General features: G+C 41.5%; 1 protein-coding gene across 5 annotated transcripts in view; it reads left to right on the top strand.

Annotated features, from left to right (window-relative positions):
* HERC1 (HECT and RLD domain containing E3 ubiquitin protein ligase family member 1) overlaps window positions 1-24,562 on the top strand; it is a 3,987,333-nt gene that overhangs the window by 3,030,323 nt on the left and 932,448 nt on the right. For all 5 annotated transcript variants that reach the window (XM_044077739.1, XM_044077741.1, XM_044077740.1 and 2 more), the window contains exon 58: window positions 11,886-12,032. In XM_044077739.1, the coding sequence (XP_043933674.1) occupies window positions 11,886-12,032 (147 nt within the window). The remainder of the gene's footprint in view (window positions 1-11,885; window positions 12,033-24,562) is intronic.

The raw sequence follows: 24,562 nt of genomic DNA on the forward strand, positions 1-24,562 counted from the left end.
TTTTGTTTAGTGATAAAGGTGAGGAGGTGGTTGCTGATATTGTCAGGGAGTATTCCTGTTTTATAGGAGAGGGGATTGTTGTTGGTCAGTATCCAGTCTAGAATTGTTTGTTTGTGGGTGGATTTCTGTATTCTAGTAGGGGAGTTGATGGTTTGATGAAAGTTAAAGAGATTAAGGTGAATGGTGGGTTTGGGGGATATGCAGGAGCTCCAGTCAATATTAAAATCGCCTAAGATTATGGTTTCCTGGGGAAAGCTACAGGAAATCCAGCTTAGGATATTTTCTAGGGTGTTGATGTTCTTGCCTGGGGGGATGTAGGAACATATTATGTTTATAGCCTTGGATTTATTAACTTGGAGTTTGGTGCAAAGTATTTCAGCATTTGCTGGGGTGGGAGGCAAGGAGTCAATTATGGCTACCTGAAGTTGGGATTTGTATAGGAGGGCCACTCCTCCGCCCTTTTTATTAAGACGATCTTGCCTTAAGGTGCTGTAGCCTGGGGGAGTGAATTCATTGTCTCTGGTACTGGGTTTAAGCCAGGTTTCAGTGAGACAGAGGATATCAAAGGCGTAGAAATCAATTAAGGCATGGAGTTGTGTGACTTTGTTGTTAATGCTACGAATATTTAGGTGAGCAATAGAGAGGGAGTCAGTGGAGAAGGGTGGGTTAGAATAGTTAGCAGTTTGGTTTGAAGGGGTGTGATTGAAGAGGGTATTGGGACCAGGGTTGGGGTGGATGTCCCCATGTATAAGTAAAAGTGTTTGTGGGGGTTGAAAGACTTTTGAGTATTTGAATGGTATTAGATAGAACCGTTTGGAGGTAGTGAATTTGTAATGGTGTGCTTTATGGTAGAGAGGGGGGAGGTAGGGACAGGTAGATAGTATATTTATATGTGTTTGGTCGGGTAGAGGAAGTGTAGTTGTAGTATGTTTGGCTGAAGCAGGGGTTTGGTTAAGTTTGAGATTTTCATAGGAGGTGAGGGTGTAGTAGTAAAGCAGGATGTTAAGGAGAAGAAGAGGAGAGATTTATTTAAAGGTTAAAGGCATGTTTTTATAGAGTGTGAGGCTAGTAATTATAGGACTGCACGGTTTGTAAAGATAGGGTGAGGTAGTTTAGATAAGAGTTGGGAGAGAGAGGTGTGGTTGTGGGAGTGAGGAGTTGATTGGTAGATGTGCAGGAAATAGTGATAGGTAGTTGGCTAATTGGGGGTGTGCCTAAGTGAGTTTAAAGGTAGGACCCCTGGGGGTGGGTGGGAATTGGGGGTAGGGAGGGGAGCGGAGTGAGCGTAGCGAACGGAGCGGGGAAGAACAAGACGACCAGTTGCAGAAAACAATCAGGCAAGAAGAGAGAAACAGGTGTAAAGGTGAGGGTGAGTTCAACAGTAGAGAGTATGAGGAGATTTGTATGATAAGTGGGGGGTAAGTGAGATAGTACTGGGTAAGATAGAGGAGATGTTCGTGAGAGAAATAGCAAGTTGCAGTGGTAAGCTGTGGAGCAGGTAAGAACAATAGGAATTGCAGTGGGATATTCCGAAAATATGATAGTAGGATTTGTAGTAAGAAGGGCGCCACCTAGTGGCCAGGTTAGGAAAGAATATCAGACGGAGCAGACAGGGGGTTTACCAAGAATAAAGAACAAGAGACGGGGTAGAGAGGGGGGATTAATAAGGATAAAAGGCAACTAAAGGAGGGAAAGAGAGAGGATCAAAAAGGCCAAACTAGAGGGGGGCGCTGGTTTACCTGGCAGGGGAGCAAAAATATGTCCTGGTGAGTAAAGTTAAGCAATACAAAGATAGGACATACTTTCCAAAAAAATATCTGGGAGGACAGTCTTTGTTAAGAGGATGTTTAATCCTGTTCAGGATACTGGTGTTTAAGGGATGTCCACAGGGCCTCTTAGGTTAGGGAAGGACAGGAACCCGGGTAAACAATCTGTTAAAAAAGTTACAGGTAGAGAGAAAAAAGAGAAAAACAAGCAGAGGAAAAAAAAAAAAAGTTGTTAATCAATCATGAGGGTAGAACACAATTAGCACATTTGCTTTAAATCAAGAACAACAAGGACAGTACAGAGATTTACCCTGGGGCACGCTGTAAGAAGCAGAGTAGCCAGACTGTTACAGACATACAGTGGGCCCTCAAGGAGCAAACTTTACAGTAGTTAACTAGCTACAAAAAACGTTTAGGCAAACCGTATCAGTCCTGGTGATTGGATACTTTCAAATACTAAGCATTACATCAAGCAGTCAATCAGTTTCTACAAACCATAGGCTAGAGATAGTATTAAAAAGAAATATATATATATATATATATGTTTCTTATTTGTGCTTTCATAAAACGAATGCAGTCTGTTCCTTCCAGCTTCTCCAGTATAGCTGAAAATCTCACTTTTTCTCTGTGTTCTGTCCTCTAACTCTATTATTGTTTGAAACATCTCTTCCTGGGTAGTTTCATTCAGCCAGCCTTTTCTTCATTTCAGCCTCTGATTTTTGCAGCTTTTTCACCACATCTGAATATTTGTTTAAAGCTTCTTCCATTTTGTCCAGGCTTTTATTGTTTGTGTTGATATACTCCTTCAATATTTGTTTATTTTAACCAGGTCTGTGTGGGCAGTTGTCTTGCATCTTCCTATAGGTTACTGGAATTCATGTCTGGAGGTTGCATTACTTTTTCTGAACAGCTACAGAACTTTCCCCAGTCAGTGTTTCTTCCTTGCATTTTGTAGCTGATTTTTTTCAGGTCTTTTGTATTTCTTTTGTCCTGGCATCAAGGCAGTAGGCACCTACTAACCAGTTACTGAAATTTACCCATAAACACAAGGCTACTGGCCTTCTCTGCTGAGTTTCTGTTTTCACATTGGGAGTGCCAGAATTAACTGTTACTCAATGTGCAGCCATCTTGGAAGTCCCACTACAGAGGACCCGTAAGTATCATTCTAGCTTGCCTCCCCCAGCTGTGTTGCCTACATCTGTTAGTAGACTGTCCCCATCTGTCCTGCAGCCACAGTCCTTATTAGAGTCCAGAGCTATTCTGAAGCAAGTCTTTGAGATTTCCTTGACCTGTAAGGCCATCACAGAGGACCATCTGATGTTGTATATTATCAAAAGTGACACATCTTAGAGCTGTGAGGACATCCTCTGAAAGATCAAGTCATTTCCTCAGAGCTTTTGCATCTGAGTTCAGACTCTGCTTCTTATGTGGGACTTGGAGGTCACCCCTCTTTTGGAAGATGCCACTGTGTCAGTTCTGAAGCAGATGTGAGTTTTACATCCTGTCTTGGCCATTAGTGATTTCAGTGATCACATCCAGCTCATAAAAATTACAGCTTGTGGCTTTCCTGGATATTAGTCCTCTGCCACCACATGGCACCTTGGTAGTGCCATTAGACATCATGGATGGTTTTTGCTACAATAGTGTTTGCAGTCATAATCAAACTATTATTAACAAAACCAAGCTATGCAGCATGATTGTATGCCATTTATATTGAAGTGTTTCTGTTTGGAAGTAAGGAACTGTTTTTGAAGACATATTTTACTGTTATGGCACTGCTGAGCTCTGCATATTTGTGTGACCTTGGTATTAGTGCATATATAAGTAAAGGGGTATGGGAGGTAAAGCTCCTCACCGTGGTGGTATATGGGGCCATGTGCCTTTCTAGAAGACTGGTTAACAGTTTTCTTCATCACATTTGTGCTTGCTTGGTGTTGCTGTGTATTCATTTACAATTTCTATGGTGTTTTCTTTTGTGCATTTTTCAGTTCCAGTGGATTTTGGTGATGGTTGTTTTCACGTTCAGTGGTTTTGATGTGTATTTTCATGACATGACTCCTTAGCATATCTCTGCCTGGGATCCATACAGGTGGTTACTTTGGTTCTGTTTTTAAGGAGCAGCATTTTTATGAACAGCGGTTTTTATTTTGGCATACCTTGCAATCCCCATGCATAGTGCACCTGTTATTTTGATACTGATTGCTGCTACGACCACTTTTATATTTAATTATTTATACAGTAATAATAGACTAATTACATGTCAGTATGTGCATTTAACTTTCAACAACTTGTCAGTGTTAAACATGTAAGTCCATATGTCATAAATAGCTATTCTGTGCAGTCTTGTTCTCTAGTCTGATTTAACAAGCATTGTTCTTTAAACATCCTATCGCACAAAGTCACTGTTTACAGTACATTTTGAGGTTACTTTGGTTCACTTTGGGTGAGCATCATTTTCAATATAGTGTGTTCTAGTGTGGTGTCTCATTTGCATCTAAATGGTATGCCAGAGTGCTCTCCACTGTAGAAGAGGCTTACAAGATAAGAACCTGTGTTCCTTTACATGGAATACTGACTCTTGATGACTCCATTGAAACATTCTCTTGTAGTATGCTTGGCTTATATTAGGAAACGTCCTCTCTAATTCTGTCTCTTGGGATTACATTTATCAGTATAGAGTTGGACACTAGAATGTGTCAGTTACTACTGATATAGGGACTAGATGGTCCTATGTTTGGCAGCCTGGTTAAGGATATGATGGCTTGTCTGGGCTAAGACTTTTCTGCAGTTTCTGGGCCTGATCTTAACCACAGTGTTCATGCTGTGTTTCCCATGTCTGCAGTTGCTGATGTTGCAGTGGACTGTGTACTGCTGTTGGCTGCTAATTTGCCACACAGATTTTCTTCTACTTTCATGCTGATGCAGTTTGATTTGTGGAGTTGTGAACAGGCCCTGCCAGTCTCATGACAAGTCTTCTCTTTCTTTCACTTGAACAATTTGCTAGTCCTGATGTTGGACACTTTGCTGGTGTATTGACATCCAATCTGAGAAACAGGGCTGTGTATAAATCTTCTAGAGGTATGGAGCAGTCCTTCTCACCATGAAGTCTCTGGGGGAGTTGCTGAAATTGAAGCCCTGCCTCATTTGGTCTGACAGTCAGTCAGTCATGTGGTATCAAAACAGTCAAGGAGCAGGCACTTGTTTTGCCTTTTGCAGTGGGTAATTACAGCTTTGGTAATGGGAGATCCACAGAAACATCACTCCGAAAGCTGTTCTCATCACTGGAGAGGTAAGCATGCTGACAAACTCCCTAAAGTGATTCTCCTGCTCTTTCCTCTAGTTGAGCATTGGTATTCTTGTCTGAGAGTCTTCCAGCTGTGATGCAGTGCAGACTTGGACCTTTTCACCACATGACAACTTGGGAAAGTGTGGGCCTATCCCTCCTCTTGGTGAAGCAGGAATTGGTGGTGGTTGCAGTCTCTCAGCTGTGGCAGAAAATATTATTGTATGCATTCTCACCTTTACCTGTGATTTTGCACCTTATATTAAAATTCATCAGTGAAAGAACAATCCTTATATATGTGCCAACTTATGGTTCATAAAAAGTGTAGTGTCAGGTTGTCATGTCTGGCAGTACAAGAAATATTTCCTTTACAACGTAACAATGTCCCACCATTGACATGAGAAGGTACTCTCATGTCATGATGTCCTGGTTTTGATTACTTAATCCCTCCAGGCTATCTAAAGCCTCAAGAGTGGGCCTATAGGTAAAGGAGAGGCTGTAGTTTCATTTGATGGAGATGCATTTCCAAATGAGTTATAAGCTGCTGAATGGTAATTTAGAATATCTGAAATTTTCTCTTGATCCATTGAGTGGGCTGCATCACATTTTGTGCTCTCTTTTGGAGTATGCAGTTTTTATAAGGGGTACTGTCTATAACTGATAAAATGTGGGATAGATTAATGGTTAATAGTCTAGAAAGGATACCCTGTTGCATATGAGGATCCTGAGCTTACCCTCTTATTTTAGGGGTAGTAGCAGCTTTATGGAGGAACTTTGAAAGGTAATTTGGCAGACTGGCTTTTTGTATTAGTTGGCATAAGTTTTTATATATTTCTGTGGCATGAATTGAATTCAGTCTTGCACATTTTTAGGGGCACTCTTTTTGCCATTTTATTTGCTCCATCAAAGAGTATGTTTAACACACAATTGTTTTTATCTCAGTGATGATTTTGAAGAATACCTCTCAACCTTTTCACAGAGCACTCTGATTTTGTTCACGCTACTTCTGCAGTCTTATCGGTCCAGTCACAGCATGGCTTTGTGGAACATGTCATCATGCAAACAGTTGAATTGCTGTGCACATTGCTGGATCCGGAGTGTAAGTGGTTAAGAGTTGTGGATGATGATGGGTCAGTCACCGACCATAACTGTCTGCCAGACCTTTGCTGTAGTTGCAGAAAGTTGAAGGATGCAGTCTGCATTTATGTCATCTTCAGAATGTAAGCATTGCTGTCCAGTTGCAATTTATCATTTATTTTTGGAGAAGAATTTCAGAAACACAACAGATGTTAAAGCATGGTTATATATTATTTTTCAAAGAAGCACAAATGTGAACAGCGATTCAACTGTTTGCATGATGACCCTCTGTACCTCTAGCCAGCAACTACTTGATATCTACCAATGTATGAAAACAGATGGTAAACTACAATATAAATATTATGTTGCCCTTGCTTGAAACAAACTTCCATTAAACATACGTACCATCACCCACCCACTGTACTTCAAAAATGAACTAAAACACCATATGCTCAACTCCAAGACTTGACCCTGCCATGATCCAACATAAGCACCTTTCACTCTCCTTAAATAACTAATTACGTTTTTTTTCGCCAGTCTTCACATTTCCCACAACTCCATGCTTGTTAGCCAATGCCAATTGCTTCTTAGCAATTAAGATACATAGTTCTCTTATGTAAATACATGATTGCCTTGTATAAATATTGTGTTTTTGTCATATCATGTAAGCTCTCTATTTGTTTTTACTCATCCTGTATTAACAGATTTTTTTTTTTTTTATCCTTATACTATCTCTCAAATATGTATGTGCTTAAAACTTTTTTACTGCAATATTGTTTTTCAAGCAACTATTTTTTGGAGCTTTTCTCCTCGGGTCTCCACTGAAAATGGGCCTCTAGCCCAGTTGGACTAACCCAGTTAACAAATGTTAATAAATAAATAAAAAATAAATATTTGCATATCTTTTTCTTTTTAAGTTTTGGTCCCTATAGTAATGATTAATGATCTTAACTTAAGGTATTTATTGTAATCATTTGTTTCACTATTTTCTTATTTATGTATATAATCACTGGATTTAAGCTGCATTTTCTTTTGGTTCAATTCTTGAGAAGTGGCCCTTAGCTGTTGGCTGTTTCCTCTTGCGTTCTACCGTACTTCTCTATATTAGCTTGCTTAACTGTGGTATATGCACATCATTTGAAGGCTGTATTTGACTGCCAGGGTGCCAGTTGTGTTTAGCTTGTGCTGAAGTTTGTTATTTTTGCTGAAGTGGATATCCATTCTTTGTGGTACATTTCAGAAAATCAAAACTACTGGAAGGCCTTCCATTCCTCAGACTTTTTTTTTTCCTGGTTAGAGGAAGAGGTTGATGTCCTTCATTTGATCACCATTAAAATACTTCTCACTAATAGGAAATAATTTGCCAAGGATAAAAATACGTCTGGCCAGTATACTAAAGCTTGGCCACCTTCCTCTTATGCTAGACTTATGCATAAGAGTATGTGCTAGCACATAAGGGGACAAACAGTTACAAAGGTCCTCAAAACTTCCTTGCCACCAACCTGAGAAGAATGACTACATCAAAATTTGGTCTCTCGGCTGTATGGCGTGTGTCAGTTTCCAGTCATTGCAGGCAGATAAATATCCTCATTAGGAACATTTCCTTTTTCACTAATGTTTTGACTAATTTTGTAATTTTTCATGTAGCTAAGATTAATAAATATAGTTGTGGTAGATAGATTCCTTATAAAGAGAGTCATGCTAAATCTTTGTTCTGCTTAGTTCCAAATCATAACTTTAAGGAGTGCTCCTTTTGTAAGTCTTTCATCCCTAAGACTACCAGAAGTCACTTAGCATCTCTGTAGATTTATTTAGAGAACCAAAGACTTAAGGCACTTGTGCAAAGTAAGATGGCCTCAGAGTCGTATCTTTCAGACATCCTTCAGCAACCACTTAAAAAAACTAAGAAACCTAAATATTCAGAAGTTGCTGTTGTCTGGTCAGAGCCAGATGCATCTGTTGAGGCACATAATGAGCCCACAGACCCTTTGGCATCTCTGCCTGCTCCCCCTGTCATGAGCACTTCCCATATGACCAGTCAGGTGGCCAGTTAGGATGCTGCTGGTGATTAGTGAGGGACCAGACAGTATGCTTGCATATCCTTTTAAGAGACTACATCCTAGATACCTTTAATAATATCCCTCAGGAGTCTGCCCAACTCATATTGTACCAGCTGACACTCCTAAAAAGAGGAAATAGAAGAAAAAACATCCTTCCTCTCCTGTTACCCCTTCTCTCTGTGATCTGCAGTTAAAACTGGCATCATTTTTGTCAAAAGCCTTTCAAAGCCCTTGTGCCATTGATGTCTCCCCCATTTCTTTCCACAACCTCTTCTATTTCCCATAAAAGGAAGATGGTACTTTCTTCGATATAAGAAGATTCTTCATATTCGGATGTGGAATCTCTTGCTTATTTTTCACAGATCCACTCTCTTTATGGATATGAGTTAGATGATGAATAAATGCTTTCCCCTGACTCTCCTTTATAGGAACTGTCTTTTATTGACATTGTTGTAAAAATGATGCAGCACGTCTACTGGGAGGGTGTGTATGTCTCTGAAGCACAAACAAAATTCGTCAACCTGCTAAACATGGACTTCTCTAAGCCATCAGCTGTTCCTCCTGCGCTGGCTACTATGCACAATACCATAATTTTACAACCTTCTCGCCTGAGGCACAGCCTCCTACTCCTAATAAAAACTGATAGGTTTTATAAAGTTAAGAACTTCATCAGAAAGCGTTTGAGCTTTCAGCAGCTTTCATTTTGTAAAGGGTTCCAGTTTTCGAGTTTTTCCCCTTTTCAGTTCTTTTTCATAGATTTTAGGTTTTATAAAGTCCTGAACATTCAAAAATCCTTCCTAAGACCCTGTTTAGTCCTGAACATTCAAAAAATCTTTCCTAAGACTGCGTTTTGATTTCAGTTGAATTAGACAACTCATTTTAAATTCCTACCATCTCTGATTAATTTTGCCACTCAAACAGCAAGATATTTGATAAAGTGTGGCTGTGATGCTGCTACTCCTGCCTGTTCCAGGGCAGCATCAACTGAATCTGTGTTAAGCAGGTATTCTTGACTATGCTTACAATCTTTACTTGGTGATGTCAAGGCTAAGTTGCTGGATACCCATTTAGACAAAGACAATCTTTTTGGTTCAACATCTGCTGAAATTTTCAAAAAGTTGCAAGAAAAGGGGGGGAAAGCATGCAAGATTTAAAAAAAAATGTTCTGTCCCCTGTGCGAAAATTTCATATCCCTGTAAAGCTGGACCCTTTTTTTTCGAAGAGCAAAAGCCACAACAGAAGTGTAAAAAAAAGTCTCTAAAAAGAAATGGCAGGGGAAGCCTAAATCAGATTTCAAAGGACTTGATGGATCTTTTAGTGACAAGGCCACAAACCTCTGAATACCAGTCTCCCTGCTTCCCACCTTGGCCAACCCCTTTATTTCTTTCAAGGGAAACAAAGTCAGTGCCTGCCACTCTGAAAGTCTGTAGCATCAGACATCTGAGTACCCAGCATAATCCAGAAGCATACAAACTGACTTATCCTTCCTTTAAGAGAAAATCCAGTTATAACATCAGTTATGTGATAAAACGCAGCACACACTATAGTAAAATAAGAATAGAACAGTAAAAGAACATAAAGCATGGTATGACTTTAAATTACAATAAACTGCAAAGTCAGAGTCAAGTAAATTGTAACTTAAGAAGACCTCATTTGAATCACTGAAAGCCTTATGAAAAAGGCAGTATTTTAAGCATTTGGGAGGTACTGCTGTAGCTGCCAGGGTTGTAACACTTGGTTATGTTTTTGGTAGGAAAAAGAATTATACCCAGAGCTATGTAATCCAAAGCTTTGGGTTACTAATAGTCTGTGTGAAAGCTGCACTAAGACCAGGAAGGAACAATCAACTTGCTTTAGTTAAGTAGGGCCTAGATCATGTAGGACTTTGTAGGAAAACTTCAGAAGTGTATAGCTTATCCTGCAGTCTGCAAAAAGCCAGTACCCATAGACAGGTATAATATGGCAGTAGTGGGGGACACCCACCACTAGCTTGGTGATGGGGTACACTTCATGATGTATGTACTAGCTATTTCTGCCCTTCATGACCTTGTAAAGGGCAGGGTTATGGCCCAGTAAGTGTGAAGTTTTGCATCTCAAGACTTTTTGTGACCTCAGTTTCATGACTGACCTGTGTGCTAGTCCAGCGATTGAAGCCTGCAGATATGAAATTCATGTCTTCAAAGATTGTTTTCGTGGTGGCCATCACTTCTGCCCATATGCTGTCCGAGTTCTGTTCCATAGTTTGTATGGAATCCTGTTTAGGCTTTAATATGGACTGGCTATGCTATAGGAATAACCAGTGTTTTTTTCCATAATGTGGTATCAAAATTTAAACAGTACAAAAAATATAGTACTGCAATCATATTTTTGCTGTCTTTTTGTGGAGTGGTAGAATCCATGGAAGTAAGACACGTTCATAATTTTGATATTCATGTCTGTTACATATTCTACTTGAAGAGGGTAAATAAATGCAAACCATATTTAGGCCAGGATTCAATAATGCATACACTAAGTGTACACTGTTCTGTGTCAACAGACAACACAGACATAACCCACACCTTCTTCCTCATTTTAGTTTTCCTACTGATATTCTTGCAGCTTTACATATTGACAGGGATTCATGCAGGTTACAAGAAAGTGTAGACTACATGTACGCTTAGTGTAAGCTTTGAGTGACTAGAAAGCACAAAAAATGTGATATGAATTTTACTGAACACATATCGTGTACGCTTAGTGTTTGTGCCATGACTGTTTGGCCACTGGTTTACACCTTTTTCACATCTTGTTACTTGGACGGTGATTATTGAATTGTCTGTTTTGCAGCATCTTTATGTGCAGAACTTGACTGTGCATTTGCTTTTTTTCCTTCCTTTGGCTCTGACCTCCAAGTGAGGTTTAATTTGTACTACTAATGATTTTCTCAGCTATTAAATATTACATGAGGCTTTCAGAATCAGATTTAACAGATTCCATTATTAATTGCTGTGTTAATTGATCTGCAAGAATGTCCACTGCAGAAGATGATTACTACCCTCAGTTTTTGGACTGCCTGTCCATCTAGCATCAGTGGATGGATTTTCCTACAAGATGGGCAGGTGCATAATTTCAAATTCTTGTTTATTTTTTTCATGTTGTTCTTGATCAGTACATGGATTTAGAGATGCAAATGCAAGGTTTGGGCATATCCTCTTAGCCCCATTGCATTGTATCATAATATGAACCAGCAGGAGGCACAGCATTGATACTAGAGAAATTCCATAATTATGTCGAGCTGGGATTTTCATAAGGGAAAATTCCAACAGTTACTCACTTATAGCTTTTACAGAGCAACCGGCATCATTAGTGGGCATCTGTTGTGGCTGTTGCTAGTTGAAAATGCATGTAACATGACTTACCGGTGAGGGCGTTTGAAAGCAGTTTGTAACTGCATTCCTAGACATTTGTTATATCTGTATGTAGAATGTTTCACTTTAGTGGCTTACTTGATCTCCTAACTTGTCAGCACTCATGACCTTTATGTGCTTAGATCAGTTTGCAGTAGTCATTGTAGGAAAATGTGATGAAGAAGGGGGGAATTCACTTTTATTTTTCTTGATTTCATGTTGATGATACATATATAATATATATATATATATATATATATATATATATATATATATATATATATATATACACTCTGATATCCTGAATGTTTTATAGGAAGGATACCACAGAACCAGAGAAGCCTGCTGTGTTTACCAACTGAAGGGACATATCACACCAGTGCGAACTGTAACTTTCAGCTCTGATGGATTAGCCGTAGTATCAGGGGGTGTCGGGGGACTGATGAACATCTGGAGTATGCGGGTAAGTGTTTGTTTCTGAATTTGTTGATAATGATGTTGACTGGTGGCTGTAATATAAGTAGCTGTAAGAGAATGCATCAAAACCATCTGCTGATGTATTATTAAAATAAGTCAATTCGTTCATATAGATTAGTAAGATTGGCTAACAGAGATATGCTGAAGTGCAAAATTAGTTTACTTGGATGCAAAAATGGATAGGCTAAATATTCTTAATGGAAATACAGTAAGAGAAAATTTTGGAAAATCAGGAGTAACTGGCAAGAGTCCTTCAAGGATTGGTACTTGGAACCACTCCTTTTCAGTATTCTTGTAGTGGATATTGTTGCATTGAAACTAAAGAGGATATTACTTTGAACGTGAAGAGCAGAGACAACCTGATCTTACTCTGGTAGAGTCTTAGCAATAGGTTATCTGTTAGATATGTCTTTCTTCTGTCCTCTTGCATGATTGTAAATGGTTCCTGTGCATAGGATCATCATCTGTACTCCTAGTTTAAAGGATATGGAAACTGCAGTAGTTAACATTTCTTTCCATCCATTCAGAATATTTTGGAATTTCCCTAGTGTTTATAATTTCAAATTTTCCATGTTTACTGCCTTTTGCAATCCACAGATCACTGTTTAAGTCCATCATCATTGCCTGGGTCTGAAGCATGATGCTAACAACTTTCATTACTGGCAGATCTTCAGCCCAATAACTAAACTGCATCTGTGAAAAAATAGTGAGGTTTGCATTCAGACCCAGTATTTGGCAGGCATAATCAGCCTTTAGAGAGATTCAGTAGAGCTAACAGAAGTGGAGAGCAGGCTGAAGTATTAATAGGCTTATTTACTCTTCAGGGATTACCTCTGCAATGTTTTGTGTGCTGTGTTTTTTGGGTGGTTGTCATTTAGCTCTGCTCCTTTAGGTATGAAGAGGTCAGGTACAGAGGTGGCCTCCTGGCACCCACATTAGAGAGCAAGATCCAGATATCAGCACTGCCTTGCTGTACTCTTTGTTTGCAGGTCTCTTTAAAGTAAATCATATATATATATATATATATATATATATATATATATATATATATATTGAACGTCGTGAAAATAAGAAAACATGTACAAAATCATCTTGTTAGGATCCAGTCAATATTTCACACAAAACACAAAAATCTGCTGAGAAAGACTGGACTCTCTTACATACTATATACTTTTAAAACCATGCTCTTTAGAAATATTAACATTTTTACAACTGTGCTTAAAATCATTTCTGTCCCCACACTAACAATGCTGTCCTTTTTCATTTATTGTAGCCACTTTACATTCCTAATAACACCAACATTCTGTTTTAATTCAGTCTATCATCATTGTGTGACACAGCTCGTTCACTTAACTTGTGGACCTTTGTCCAGTGTCTGGCCAGCTGTCATTAGACATCCCAGTACTGTGGTACTTCTTGTCTCTTCAGTCACCTCCAAACCAAAAATTCCTAATTATGGTGATATGTAATTTGCCTGAATATAATCACATATATAATCTTTATCTTTAATTTGCTACAACTGTTCCTTCCACTTAAGTGGCTAAGACTCTTGTTGAGCCTGATAACACCTTTCTTACTCTGTGAAATCTAGTAAATTTAAATAATCTTCATTATACATAAGAATGCTTAATCAAATATTTAAAACATCTTCAGTCATGATCTGCTAACAACATATTCAAACATTATCTTCTAATTGCTATAAATGTCAAACTTTTTGACAGCCCTAAACCACTTCATCTTAAGTACTTTACTCACACCATTATTATCACACTAAGGGAAACACAAAAGATTCTGCCCCCTTCTTCATATTTTTTCTTCTTTTCCATTTTTTTCTCTTAAATTTCCTTGCCCCCAGCATAATAGTTTCTATCTTTAATTCAAAGTCTCATTTTCAGAATGAACTAACCTTGTAATCTGATCCTTATAATGTGTAGTTAATCCATTCTACATCTGAAACGTTGTACTAGCCACCACCATGACCTAAGAGATATAAAGCTCTGGCTGTTTCAGTCTTAGAGGAGAATGGACTGTGAATGTTGGTTAGGTTAAGAATGCAAGCAAGTTTAGAGAAGAGATGCCACATAAGGGTGGGGTGTTGATGTTCTTGGACCATGCCTGTGACAACTGGCATACTGTGGTCCATCTTGGTATCTATCATCAGTTAGGGGGTAGGGTCTCAGTTCTGTGAAGTTAATCCACCTAAGTTGTGAGTAACCACATTTGTTCTCCAGTCATCTCACCTCTCCATACATCACTCACTTTATATGTCAGGCAGAGAGAGCTGGCAACCCTGACTGGCAGGGATACAATTAGTTTTACTCAAATGATTTCACTGATCGGGGATGGGTTAGGCCTGTGGGTGGATACAGTGTTACCACAGCAGTTCGTAACCCCAACAAGTGATAATGACCTTCAAATGTGACCTTGAATTGAGTGTGTGTGTGTGTGTGTGTGTGTGTGTGTGTGTGTGTGTGTGTGTGTGTGTGTGTGTGTGTGTGTATACGTGTACGAGAACTATATATATATATATATATATATATATATATACACACACACACACACACACACACACACACACACACACACACACACACACACACACACACACACATCTCACCTGTATTCTTACTTCAACCCCCTGCACAACCATGACTGGGGGCACATTCCTATACAAACCTTCAAGATCACAACTCCCTTTCAGGTACAACACCAGCTGCATCATCAATTAAAAAGAAAACACCAGAACTATGTTTTTCACATTCAGATGATAACCTTTGAGTAGCACTCTATTACTATTTTCCAAACCATAACCAAGTCACCCCATGAAAAATCCAACAGGGAACTCAGACAGTACCATTTAAGTAGTAGACTCTGCTTTAATTTAATATAAAAAAAAATCCATTAAAGTTGTAGGGGCACTGTGTACTTGGCCCTTATCAGAGTCAGACAACCAAATACTCGTATCACTAAGATAGTAAAAAATAAGGAATGCAGTCAGCTTTAAAAAAAATCCAGTAAATCAAGGCATCTTAATCCACTCTGTAACTGTCTGAACACACTAGTTTATGAAGTATCAAGGTACATTTAGCTGCCAGTCTGTGAATCATTCATCAGTCCATCACACTGACAATCTAGCTTCCTTCCCATACTGCTACTGTTGAGTGCTATCAAGTCAGTGTCAATTCATGATGACCTAATGGTAGTTGTCCTGAACTGTGTTTTTTAGTGAGATGACTAATCAGTGATACAAGAAGCATATATCAGTAGTTACTGTATCAATCCATCTTATTACCCTTCTTCCCTTTTATGCTGTCGTCCTGACTTGCCAAGCATGATGGCTTTTTTAATGACCCTTTTCTTTGCATGATATCCTTAAAGTATGAAGGTAGAAAGGCTTTTCATTTAAAGTACCAGAAAGTAAGTAGATTATATCCTCCAGTACTGAGGATTTATATTTCTGATAGTCCTTGTTATATGTAGTATTCATAGGATCACAGAAGGTTACTAGGCTAATGGCCCTGGGGCCTTTACAAGTCTAGCCCAGAGTTTATCCCCAAAAAGAAACGTCACGCAGCACCTGTCGCCCCTGTCGATGAGGGCCATAGGTGGAACACCTGGGACAAATTTGTGGTTTCCTGTCCACTCATCAAGATTGTGCTTGAAGAGGGGTCAGCGAGGTACTGTGACGTGTATGGGAAGTCTATTCCAGAGACGGGGTAGCCTCTGGGAGACAAATCTTTCTCTCCAGCAGGTTTTGTTGATGTTGCATATTAGATTCAGGCCTTTTGAGTGGGTAATGTGTGAGGGGTTCGACTTACAGATATGGAGCATCTCTAGTAGGACAGGGTCCAAGACTGCCTTGTAGGCGAGACACAGATCACCTCTGAGTAACCTGTACGATACCGAGTAGAGTGATAGTAATTTGAGCCTGTCCACATAGGACAGGTGTTGGAGGCCATGGATTCTCTTTGTGAGATATTTATGTGGCCTTTCCAGTTGGTGCAGATATTTAGAGAGGTACATCCCAAACGGGGTGTTATATTCAATTATTGGTCTAATGAGGGAGGAGTATAGAGAGGTAATGACCTCTTTTTTTCTGGATGCAATCCCTTTACTTATGAAATGAAACAAGTAAAAGGCTTTTCTGACCACTGCTGCAACATGATGATAGAATGTGAGATTATCAACCTGAGTACCCAGGTCACTCACAGGTTGTGTGCTTAGGGGGTTGCCATTGATGTGGTAATCAGTAAGGGCCGTGTTTTTGCCAATGGTATGATGATGCATTTTTTTGCATTTACTTTGAGGCCATGACTTTGGCACCAGTCATTAGTTGCTGTGAGACCCTCTTACAGTATGTTAACATCATCTGGGGAGTCGGTGTCAGCACCCAACGTACAGTCGTCCGCAAAATTGGTCAGCCACAGGCCTTTTGTCTTTTCCTGGACCTCTGAGAAGTAGATGTCAAACAGTAGGGTTCACAGGACAGATCCCTGGGGAACTCCACTAGTGACAGGTCTGCTATCGGAGGTGACTATTTTGACCTTGAGGGTCCTGTCGGTGTGCCAGTTGGCCATGCTTCTGATGAGATGGGGATTTATGCCAAGTTGTGTTAACTTTTCAGTGATGCCCAAGTGGCGGATTGTGGCAAAGGCCTTGGCCAAGTCAAGGTAAGCTGTATGTACTGACTTTCACTGATTCAGGGCCTTGGTGACAGTCTCAAAGAAGTCAACCAGGTTCAACAGGCAAGATCTGCCCTTGACGAATCCGAACTGGGTGTGGTCAAGTGCTTGGAGTTTGCCTATGTCCTTGTTTATGAGATCCATAATAATACACTACATGGCTTTACAGATCAGACTTGTCAAGCTAATGGAGTGATAGTTTCCAGCGTCCATAGTGGCACCACCTTTGTGAAGGGGATGACAATAGCAGTTCTCCACTCTGCTGGGATGAGATCTGTACTTAGGCTGTGGGTGAATAGGGTGCTCAGTGGCGAAGCCAGTTCTTACCAGAGATGGTCCAGAATACAGCCTGGGATACTATCATGTCCCATGGAAGATGTGTTCTTTGCCTTGGATAGGGCCTTTAACACTTGATCTGTGGAGATGTGAGGTGTGGGACAAGTATCGGAGATGTCAAAAGGGCCTTTGCAGGGGGGTAAATTTTGCGCTGAGCCTATCTGTGTTAGCAGGTTGGTCAAGTCAACAGGATCAGTGTAAATGATACTGTTCAGCACTAATTCGAAACAAACGTGGGCTCTGCCATGGAGGTTCCTAATGAACTGAAGAAGGCTTTGTGGTTTCCCCTTTGTTTCGGAGACTAGTTTCGATTCATAATTGGCTTTGGAATTTTCACCAGTGATTTAATTTGCTTGTTGAGGCTATGTTCCCTAACACCATAATTTAGTGGCATCAATTTTTTTACTGTCTTGCTTCTTCACTTTCTAGCTTTTACATCTATATTCCATTATTGAAAATACCATACTTTGAATGTAAATTATCTCCATACTTCAGCTTTATCTATGTCATTCCTGGCCATTCTAACAAGAGCAGTTCGCCATTGGACCTCTTAACTATTCTTTATTGATCCAAGCAAGCTGAAGTTGTGTATTGTTTTTTTTTCTTCTCTGTTAAGAATAATATAAATAATAAGATGTTCTGTAATCCTATCTCGCCTTCATTCTTACACATGGGGTTCGGAGCCGATTCTCGGCTCCGACTAGGCCTATTACAAAGCTCAAAGTCTTCTAGTTGGCTAGGTATCCCAATTTGCACCAGTACAATCCCCAGATCTCGTTTGCCGCATCTACAAGTTCAGATGTGCTTCTTCTTGGCCGTGGCTAAGTTTAACACTTTTTTCTATTTTTTTCTGTATTACAGCCTAACGTTACAATTTGTATAGCTTTTGATAGTGTTTAATAGTATTTATTACGAGTAGTTTCAGACTTGCTGAAGTGTTTTTTCTTGACTTTAGATTCTTATTGTTGAGAACTGGTTGGCCGTTGGCCTTGTTGTTCTCGTTCATATCCTGTGTGCCAGTCTTTTTCTGTTTATCGTGCGCATTTGTGCTTACTTGATATTTGCAGTCCTTATTATTGCAGAGATTTTGGAATTTAAATAGTTATTACTTATATATTTAGTCCTTCCAGTTAAGGTGCACGTTTGCATTCAATTTACCTTGTTTTTCGTGTGCAGTATTGATTAGTATTAGAGAGTTAGTATTTAGACTTTTCTTCTTAGATATTTATCTGGATATCTAACTATTCAGTTGGTGTAAAGGGTCTTTTGATATTTTTGACCCTTCTTGTTCTACGACTTAGTGTTTGACCGTAGCATAATCCGTATTACTGTGAGTGCTGTCTAGTTAGTAGTTTCTGACCTTTTGGTATTTCTCTCTACCTATGTCCGTTTAAGTTAGAGGACCTAGTTCTCTGCCCTGTTTCTCTTCCCAGGGCTAGGCCCGTTTAAGTTAGAGGACCTAGTCCTCTTGGCATGTGAGTGTTAGTGTGGTAAGGGCTAGGCCCATTTAAGTTAGAGGACCTAGTCCTCATTGTGTTTGTGTTCCTTTTTTTTCTGCTTCGCCGGTTAGCATGTCTAAAGAGGTAAAAGAAAATAAACCCTCGGAGTTTAAGATGTGTAAAATGCTCCCAGAAAATGTCAATTACGGATGGCCATAGTAATTATGTGTATTGCCTCTGAGCCATCCATCTGCAGGAAACCTGTTTGTTTTGCCATTCCTTCAGCTCCAAAGTTCTACAGGAGAGGAAGAACAAGCTAATTTTGAAAGGTCTCCTCAAGCCTTCTTTCGAGGAAGACTTGGCCAGTTCGTCTTCTTCCTCGAAATCCCATTCATCCAAAAAAGACAAGGCTAAATCTACCAAGAAGCATTCCCCGGCTCCATCCGGTGCTTCAGAATCGTGTCCTAAACTTTCTAAACCGGACAAGACTTCTACCTCCTCAGCTCCACTGATCTTAGAGCTGATCGAGGCTGTTGATACTGTGACTTCAGCTTCGGCCCCATGCATTTTGGAGCCGACTACTGATAGCAAATATCCGAGCCGGTCCAGAGATCCCTTGCCTAGTCTCCCCATCTTTAAGGTCCCCTATCTTACAGAGGTCTAGATCTCCCACACTGTCTTCCAGATCTTCCAGGAGCCTATCAGAAGAAAATGTGGAGAGAGTAGTACTGAGACTCCTGAAGTCATCTGCCTTGCCAGAAATTCTGTTGGCTCCGACCCAGTCCGTCCCGGAGCCACCTGAGTCCATTCCCCCTGTTGTGGTTCCTCCTCCAAGCCATGCCGGGCATTCGGAGCCGGAGTGTTCGGTACCACTGGTTGTGGAGCCCTCGGTTCCACCAGCTCCCCCCGAGGCTGTCTCGGAGTGAAGTTATGCTCCACAAAGTGTCACCAGCAGCTGGAATACTTCGAAATTAAATCCTTTATTGTGAAGTGCTTTTCGTCCGGTAGCTTCACTGGACCTCATCAGACAAACTTCCATTACATTATTCACCGTATTAATACACGCCTACTCAATCAATCAATTAATTAACAGCACCCAATAATAAGTAGAAGAATTTAGTAATTCATTGCAAGTGAATTGGGTGCTGTTAATTGATTGATTGAGTGGGAGTGTATTAATACAGTGAATACTGTAATGGAAGTTTGTCTGATGAAGTCCGGTGAAGCTACCGGACAAAAAGCGCTTCACAATAAAGAATCCAAGTTCTGCTCCAACACCTTCGGTGCCGTCCGTGGTGTCTAGGAGCCGAAGTTCCCCAATCGGCCCCGACAGGGACACTTGGACCCGGACCTCTTCGGTTCCAAGTCTCTCTCTCGATGCGTTGGCTAGGGTGAGCTCGGATCCTACATCTATCTCGGAGCCGATGACTTCCTCTGTCTCCTCGGAGCCGAGGAGGTCTTCGGAGCCGGAGAGATCTGCCTTCGGGATGCTGCGGAGTGTGCTGTCCCACTCATCTGCTTCACCCAGGAGTACCGACACTCTTCCCCCTCGGGCACCGACCTCCATCTCAGCACCTACTCCTTTGCTTGACAGCAGAGACCCGCAGCCTCAGGAGCCCCTGGTTGGTGGCCCCCACTCTTCCGAGACCTCCCCAGCATATCCTTCTGAGGAGCCCCCTCAGAAGAGGACATGCAAGAGGAAGCATGTAGATTCCCAGGATGAGTCTCTTACCTCCGACACCAACCTCGAGGAGTCTGAAAGGTCCCCCAAGTTGTCCTCTGATGATGTCTCCTTTGTAGACATCTTGGAGATCCTTAAGCAGAGGTGCATCTGGCCCACTGTTACCCCTTCTGATGAGGAGTCGGTGTACTTGAAGGCTTTTGGGTCTCAACCTTCTGCCTCTTGGATGTCTCCACCTTTCGACGAACTTATAGACCTTGTTAGTCGGAAGGTGTGGGACACTCCTGAGGCCGTGGAGCCAGTTCCCACGAGACCCAATAAATTTTTGTCTGCTCCCAAAGAGAAGGAATTTTTATCCAAGAATGTCTCTTTAGAAGCCATGGTGGTGGCAGTGGCCACTAAAAAGGAACTAGCGGAGACTTATTCATCTGTCCATCCGCTGAACAAGGAGTCTCGAACGATGGATAGATATGGGAAGTGTATCTTTTCGTAAGCGGCATTCACACTCAGATTGCTGAACTACTAACACATTTTGCAAGGCTTCAGAGAGATCTCCTTAAGGAGTTGGGAGAGACTCTACAAGGTACATCTGCTGAAGGAGTCCCTGATAAGGTGTCTTCTCAGTTGTCCACCTTGAATTCCATTGTTAACTCCTCCATGAGGCTGATTTCTTATGCAGCCGATGGAGCAAGTAGGGCAGTGGGTTCAGGAGTTTCACTTAGGAGGCACTCCTGGATGCGGAGCCGTTCAAGTCTACCTTTTACCAGTGCCCCCTTTGATGGTTCTTCCTTGTTTGGACCTAAGGTAAAAGACACACTCACCAGGTGCGAGCAAGAAGGGAAAACACTGTCTGCCATGGGAGTGCATTTTACCATCCCCTCTAGACCATACCCCAAGGGTCAGAGAGGTGGTAAGATGTGGTTCAAGAAGTCCCAGAGGTTTTTCCCGGATGCACAGGCTGACTCCTCCTTCAGAGGCAGAGGAGGAGGAGCAAATGGTAGACGTCACCCTAGAGGCAGGGGCGGACCGCAAAACTAGGGAGGCCGTGATTCGATTCGAGGCCGTCCCTATCAGCACTCCTGATGTGGGGCTCGGCTGTGCTTCTCTGGAGCCAGTCGGGGTCACATTTCTTTGTATCCAGAAGCCTGGCTAAACATCACCTGAGACAAATGGGTACAAAGAATTGTCACCAGAGGTTATTCCATACCCTTTTCTCTTCCACCTCACGTTCCCAAGAGGATCCCGGATGTTTCACCCAATCACAGGGATCAAGCAACTGTAGAAGTGAGCAAGTTGCTCGCCAACAGAGTCATCCAAACCGTCCTCGCAGACCAGGTAGGATTCAGAACTTCCCCAGATTTTTTTTTAGTGCCAAAACATACAGGGACTGGAGGCCATCTTGGACCTCAGCAAATTAAACGAATCCGGATGGTGTCACTGCAGTCTATACTCCCTCTATTAGGGAAAGACACTTGGATGTGCTCAATAGACCTCCAAGATGCTTGCTCCCATATAAAAATGGACAGAGCATCGAGGAGCCACCTACACTTCTGGCTGGGAGCCAGTCACTACCAGTTTCGTGCTCTGCCCTTTAGTCTCACCACAGCCCCCATGGTATTCACCAAATGTATGGCAGTAGTGACGGCTCACCTGAGACGTCTAGGATTCCAAGTGTTTCCGTACCTGGACGACTGGCTTCTGACCGCCTCCACCAGGCATCTACTCCTTCAAACTAGAGATTCCACTTTCCAACTTTGTGCCCAGTTGGGGATTACTATAAACTGGGAAAATTCTGCCTTATCTCCCTCTCAATTTGTGACTTTTATAGGTGCAGAAATAGACACAGTCGCCATGTTAGCTTGTCTTACTGCAGAAAGAGCACAGAACCTCATACAACAAGTTCTCTGTCTACTTCCCCTCCTAAAAGTCAAGGCAGAGATAGTGCTGAAACTCTTGGGGACCATGGCCTCCACCATATTGCTAGTCCTTCTTGCCAGATTACATACGCAAATTTTTCAATGGCTTCTATCGTCCCAGTTGTCCTTTCAACAACTGCCTCTATCCCATTACATCATTTTAACAGAGTCTTGCAAAAAGGACCTCGATTGGATCCAACCCAACCAAATAACGACAGGGACTCCATTCCTTCCTCGCCAACCCGTTGCTGCTGTGACCACAGATGCCTCACAGATAGGATGGGGGGGGCCATTATCTAGGCAGGACAGTCCAAGGCACATGGCAAGATCACGAGGCTCACCTGCATATCAATATCCTAGAGATGAGGGCGGTGCTTCTGGCATTGCAAGCACTTCATGACCTTCTTCCTCTTGGGACGATAGCAATCTGATCAGACAACATGTCAGCGGTATGGTATCTCAACAAACAAGGCAGAACCAGATCTTACCCCCTTTATCGGAAGGCTATTCAGGTTTGGAAATGCGCAATATCTTCCCAGCGCTTTCTAGTGGCAATGCACATCCCAGGGACATCCAGCGTGATAGCCGACAAACTCAGCCGAGCAGTCTTGATGCCTCACGAGTGGTCTCTGAACCAGGAAATAGTTGAACAGATCTTCCGCAAATTGGGACAGCCTTGCTGCGATCTTTTCACCAGTCCAATCAACTCTAAATGCAGCAGCTACTTTTCCCTTATCCCCCATCCGGGGGAGTCACCGAGAAATGCACTTGTTCACGATTGGCTCCTGGGGCTCCTTTATGCTTTTCCCCCCTTTCCTCTCATATCCAAGGTGATTCAGAAAGTGAAACTGTTGGAAAACAAATTGATTCTCATCACTCCTTACTGGCCTCGTGAGATTTGGTTCCCCTTTCTCGGGCCTCATCTTCTAGACGATCCATGGACTTTGGACCCAGTGTCAGATCTCTTGACACACATGCCAGGCTCCCTTCACCTCAGCCTCCACATCCTCAACTTGACAGCATGGGTGCTCCAATTCATCCCTAGTCAGGCTTCATGATTTTTCACCTGCTGTGTCCCACATTCTCACATCTTCTCATAAATCCTCCACTAGAAAGTTATACACTAGCAAATGGAGAAGGTTTTCTATCTGGGCAGAAGAAAGGAATGTTGTCCCTTGCACCGCATCCATTCCAGTGGTTTTAGAATTTTTGTTTGAAGTTTTTCACTAGGGATCTGCTGCTGCCACAATTAGGGTTCAGTTGGCAGCAATTTCAAATTTTCATTTGGGTCAACATGAGGCTAACCTGATGTCACACAGATTGTGTAAAACCTTCCTTAAAGGCACTACTTTGCTGAGACCTCCCTTTCAGGAATTGGTATCTTCCTGGGATCTAAACTTTATCCTGTCCAAAATTACATGTCCACCCATTGAACCTGCTCATTCATGCCCGTTGAAGTTTGTCTCGGAAGACGTTGTTTCTAGTAGCCATCACATCTGCTCGACGAATATCAGAATTACAAGCACTGTCTGTCAAGCCCCCTTATCTGATTTTCCACAAAGATAGAGTATCTCTTCATACAATTCCATCTTTTATCCCTAAAGTGTGCTCTCTTAATAACTTGAACCAAACTACAGAGCTGCCGGTGTTCTTCCCTAATCATTCCAACACAGCAGAGTATAGATTTCATCATTTGGATGTTCACAGAGAATTACGGTTCTATCTACATAGGACTAAGGAATTCAGGAAGTCGGACCAATAGTTTGTATCCTTCTCTGACTCCAGATTAGGTCTCCAAAGTGATCCTTTTAAATTTGATTTCGAGTTGTATCTCTTTCATTTATTCCTCCAATGGAAAGCCTTTACCATTCAAGGTTAAGGCTCATTCTATACAATCCCAGTCTACATCTGCAGCCTTCCAAGGCAGGGTTCCAATTATTACTCATTACAAATTGGACCTGACCTCTAGGGGTAGAGCCTCCTTTGGTTCCACGGTACTCAGGAGTATCTTTCTGTGAGCCACCCAAGAATAAGGTGCTAGGGACGCTGTCCCATGTGTAAGAATGAAGGCGAGATAGGACTACAGAACATAAAGAAGTTGTGTACTCACCATAATGTTCCATGTTTGTAGTCTATCTCGCCCTTCATTCTTACGAACCCACCCTCCTATCCCCGTAATGGAAGGATCTGGAGACAGGATAATTTTTCCATAACAGGTAGAGACCTTTCATTATTGTTGTTCTTTCTGTATAGCTTTAGTTCTGTCTTTCTTTAGTTGCAGCAAACAAGATCTGGGGATTGTACTGGTGCACCATGGGATACCTACCTAGCCACGAGCCAACTAGAAGACTTTGAGCTTTGTAATAGGCCGAGTCGGAGCCGAGGTTCGGCTTCGAACCCCATGTGTAAGAATGAAGGGTGAGATGGACTGCAAACATGAAACGTTATGGTGAGTACATAAC

This window comes from Protopterus annectens, chromosome 7.part0 (genome assembly GCF_019279795.1).
Source record: "Protopterus annectens isolate FY-2018-M chromosome 7.part0, PAN1.0, whole genome shotgun sequence".
Classification (NCBI taxonomy): Eukaryota; Metazoa; Chordata; order Ceratodontiformes; family Protopteridae; genus Protopterus; species Protopterus annectens.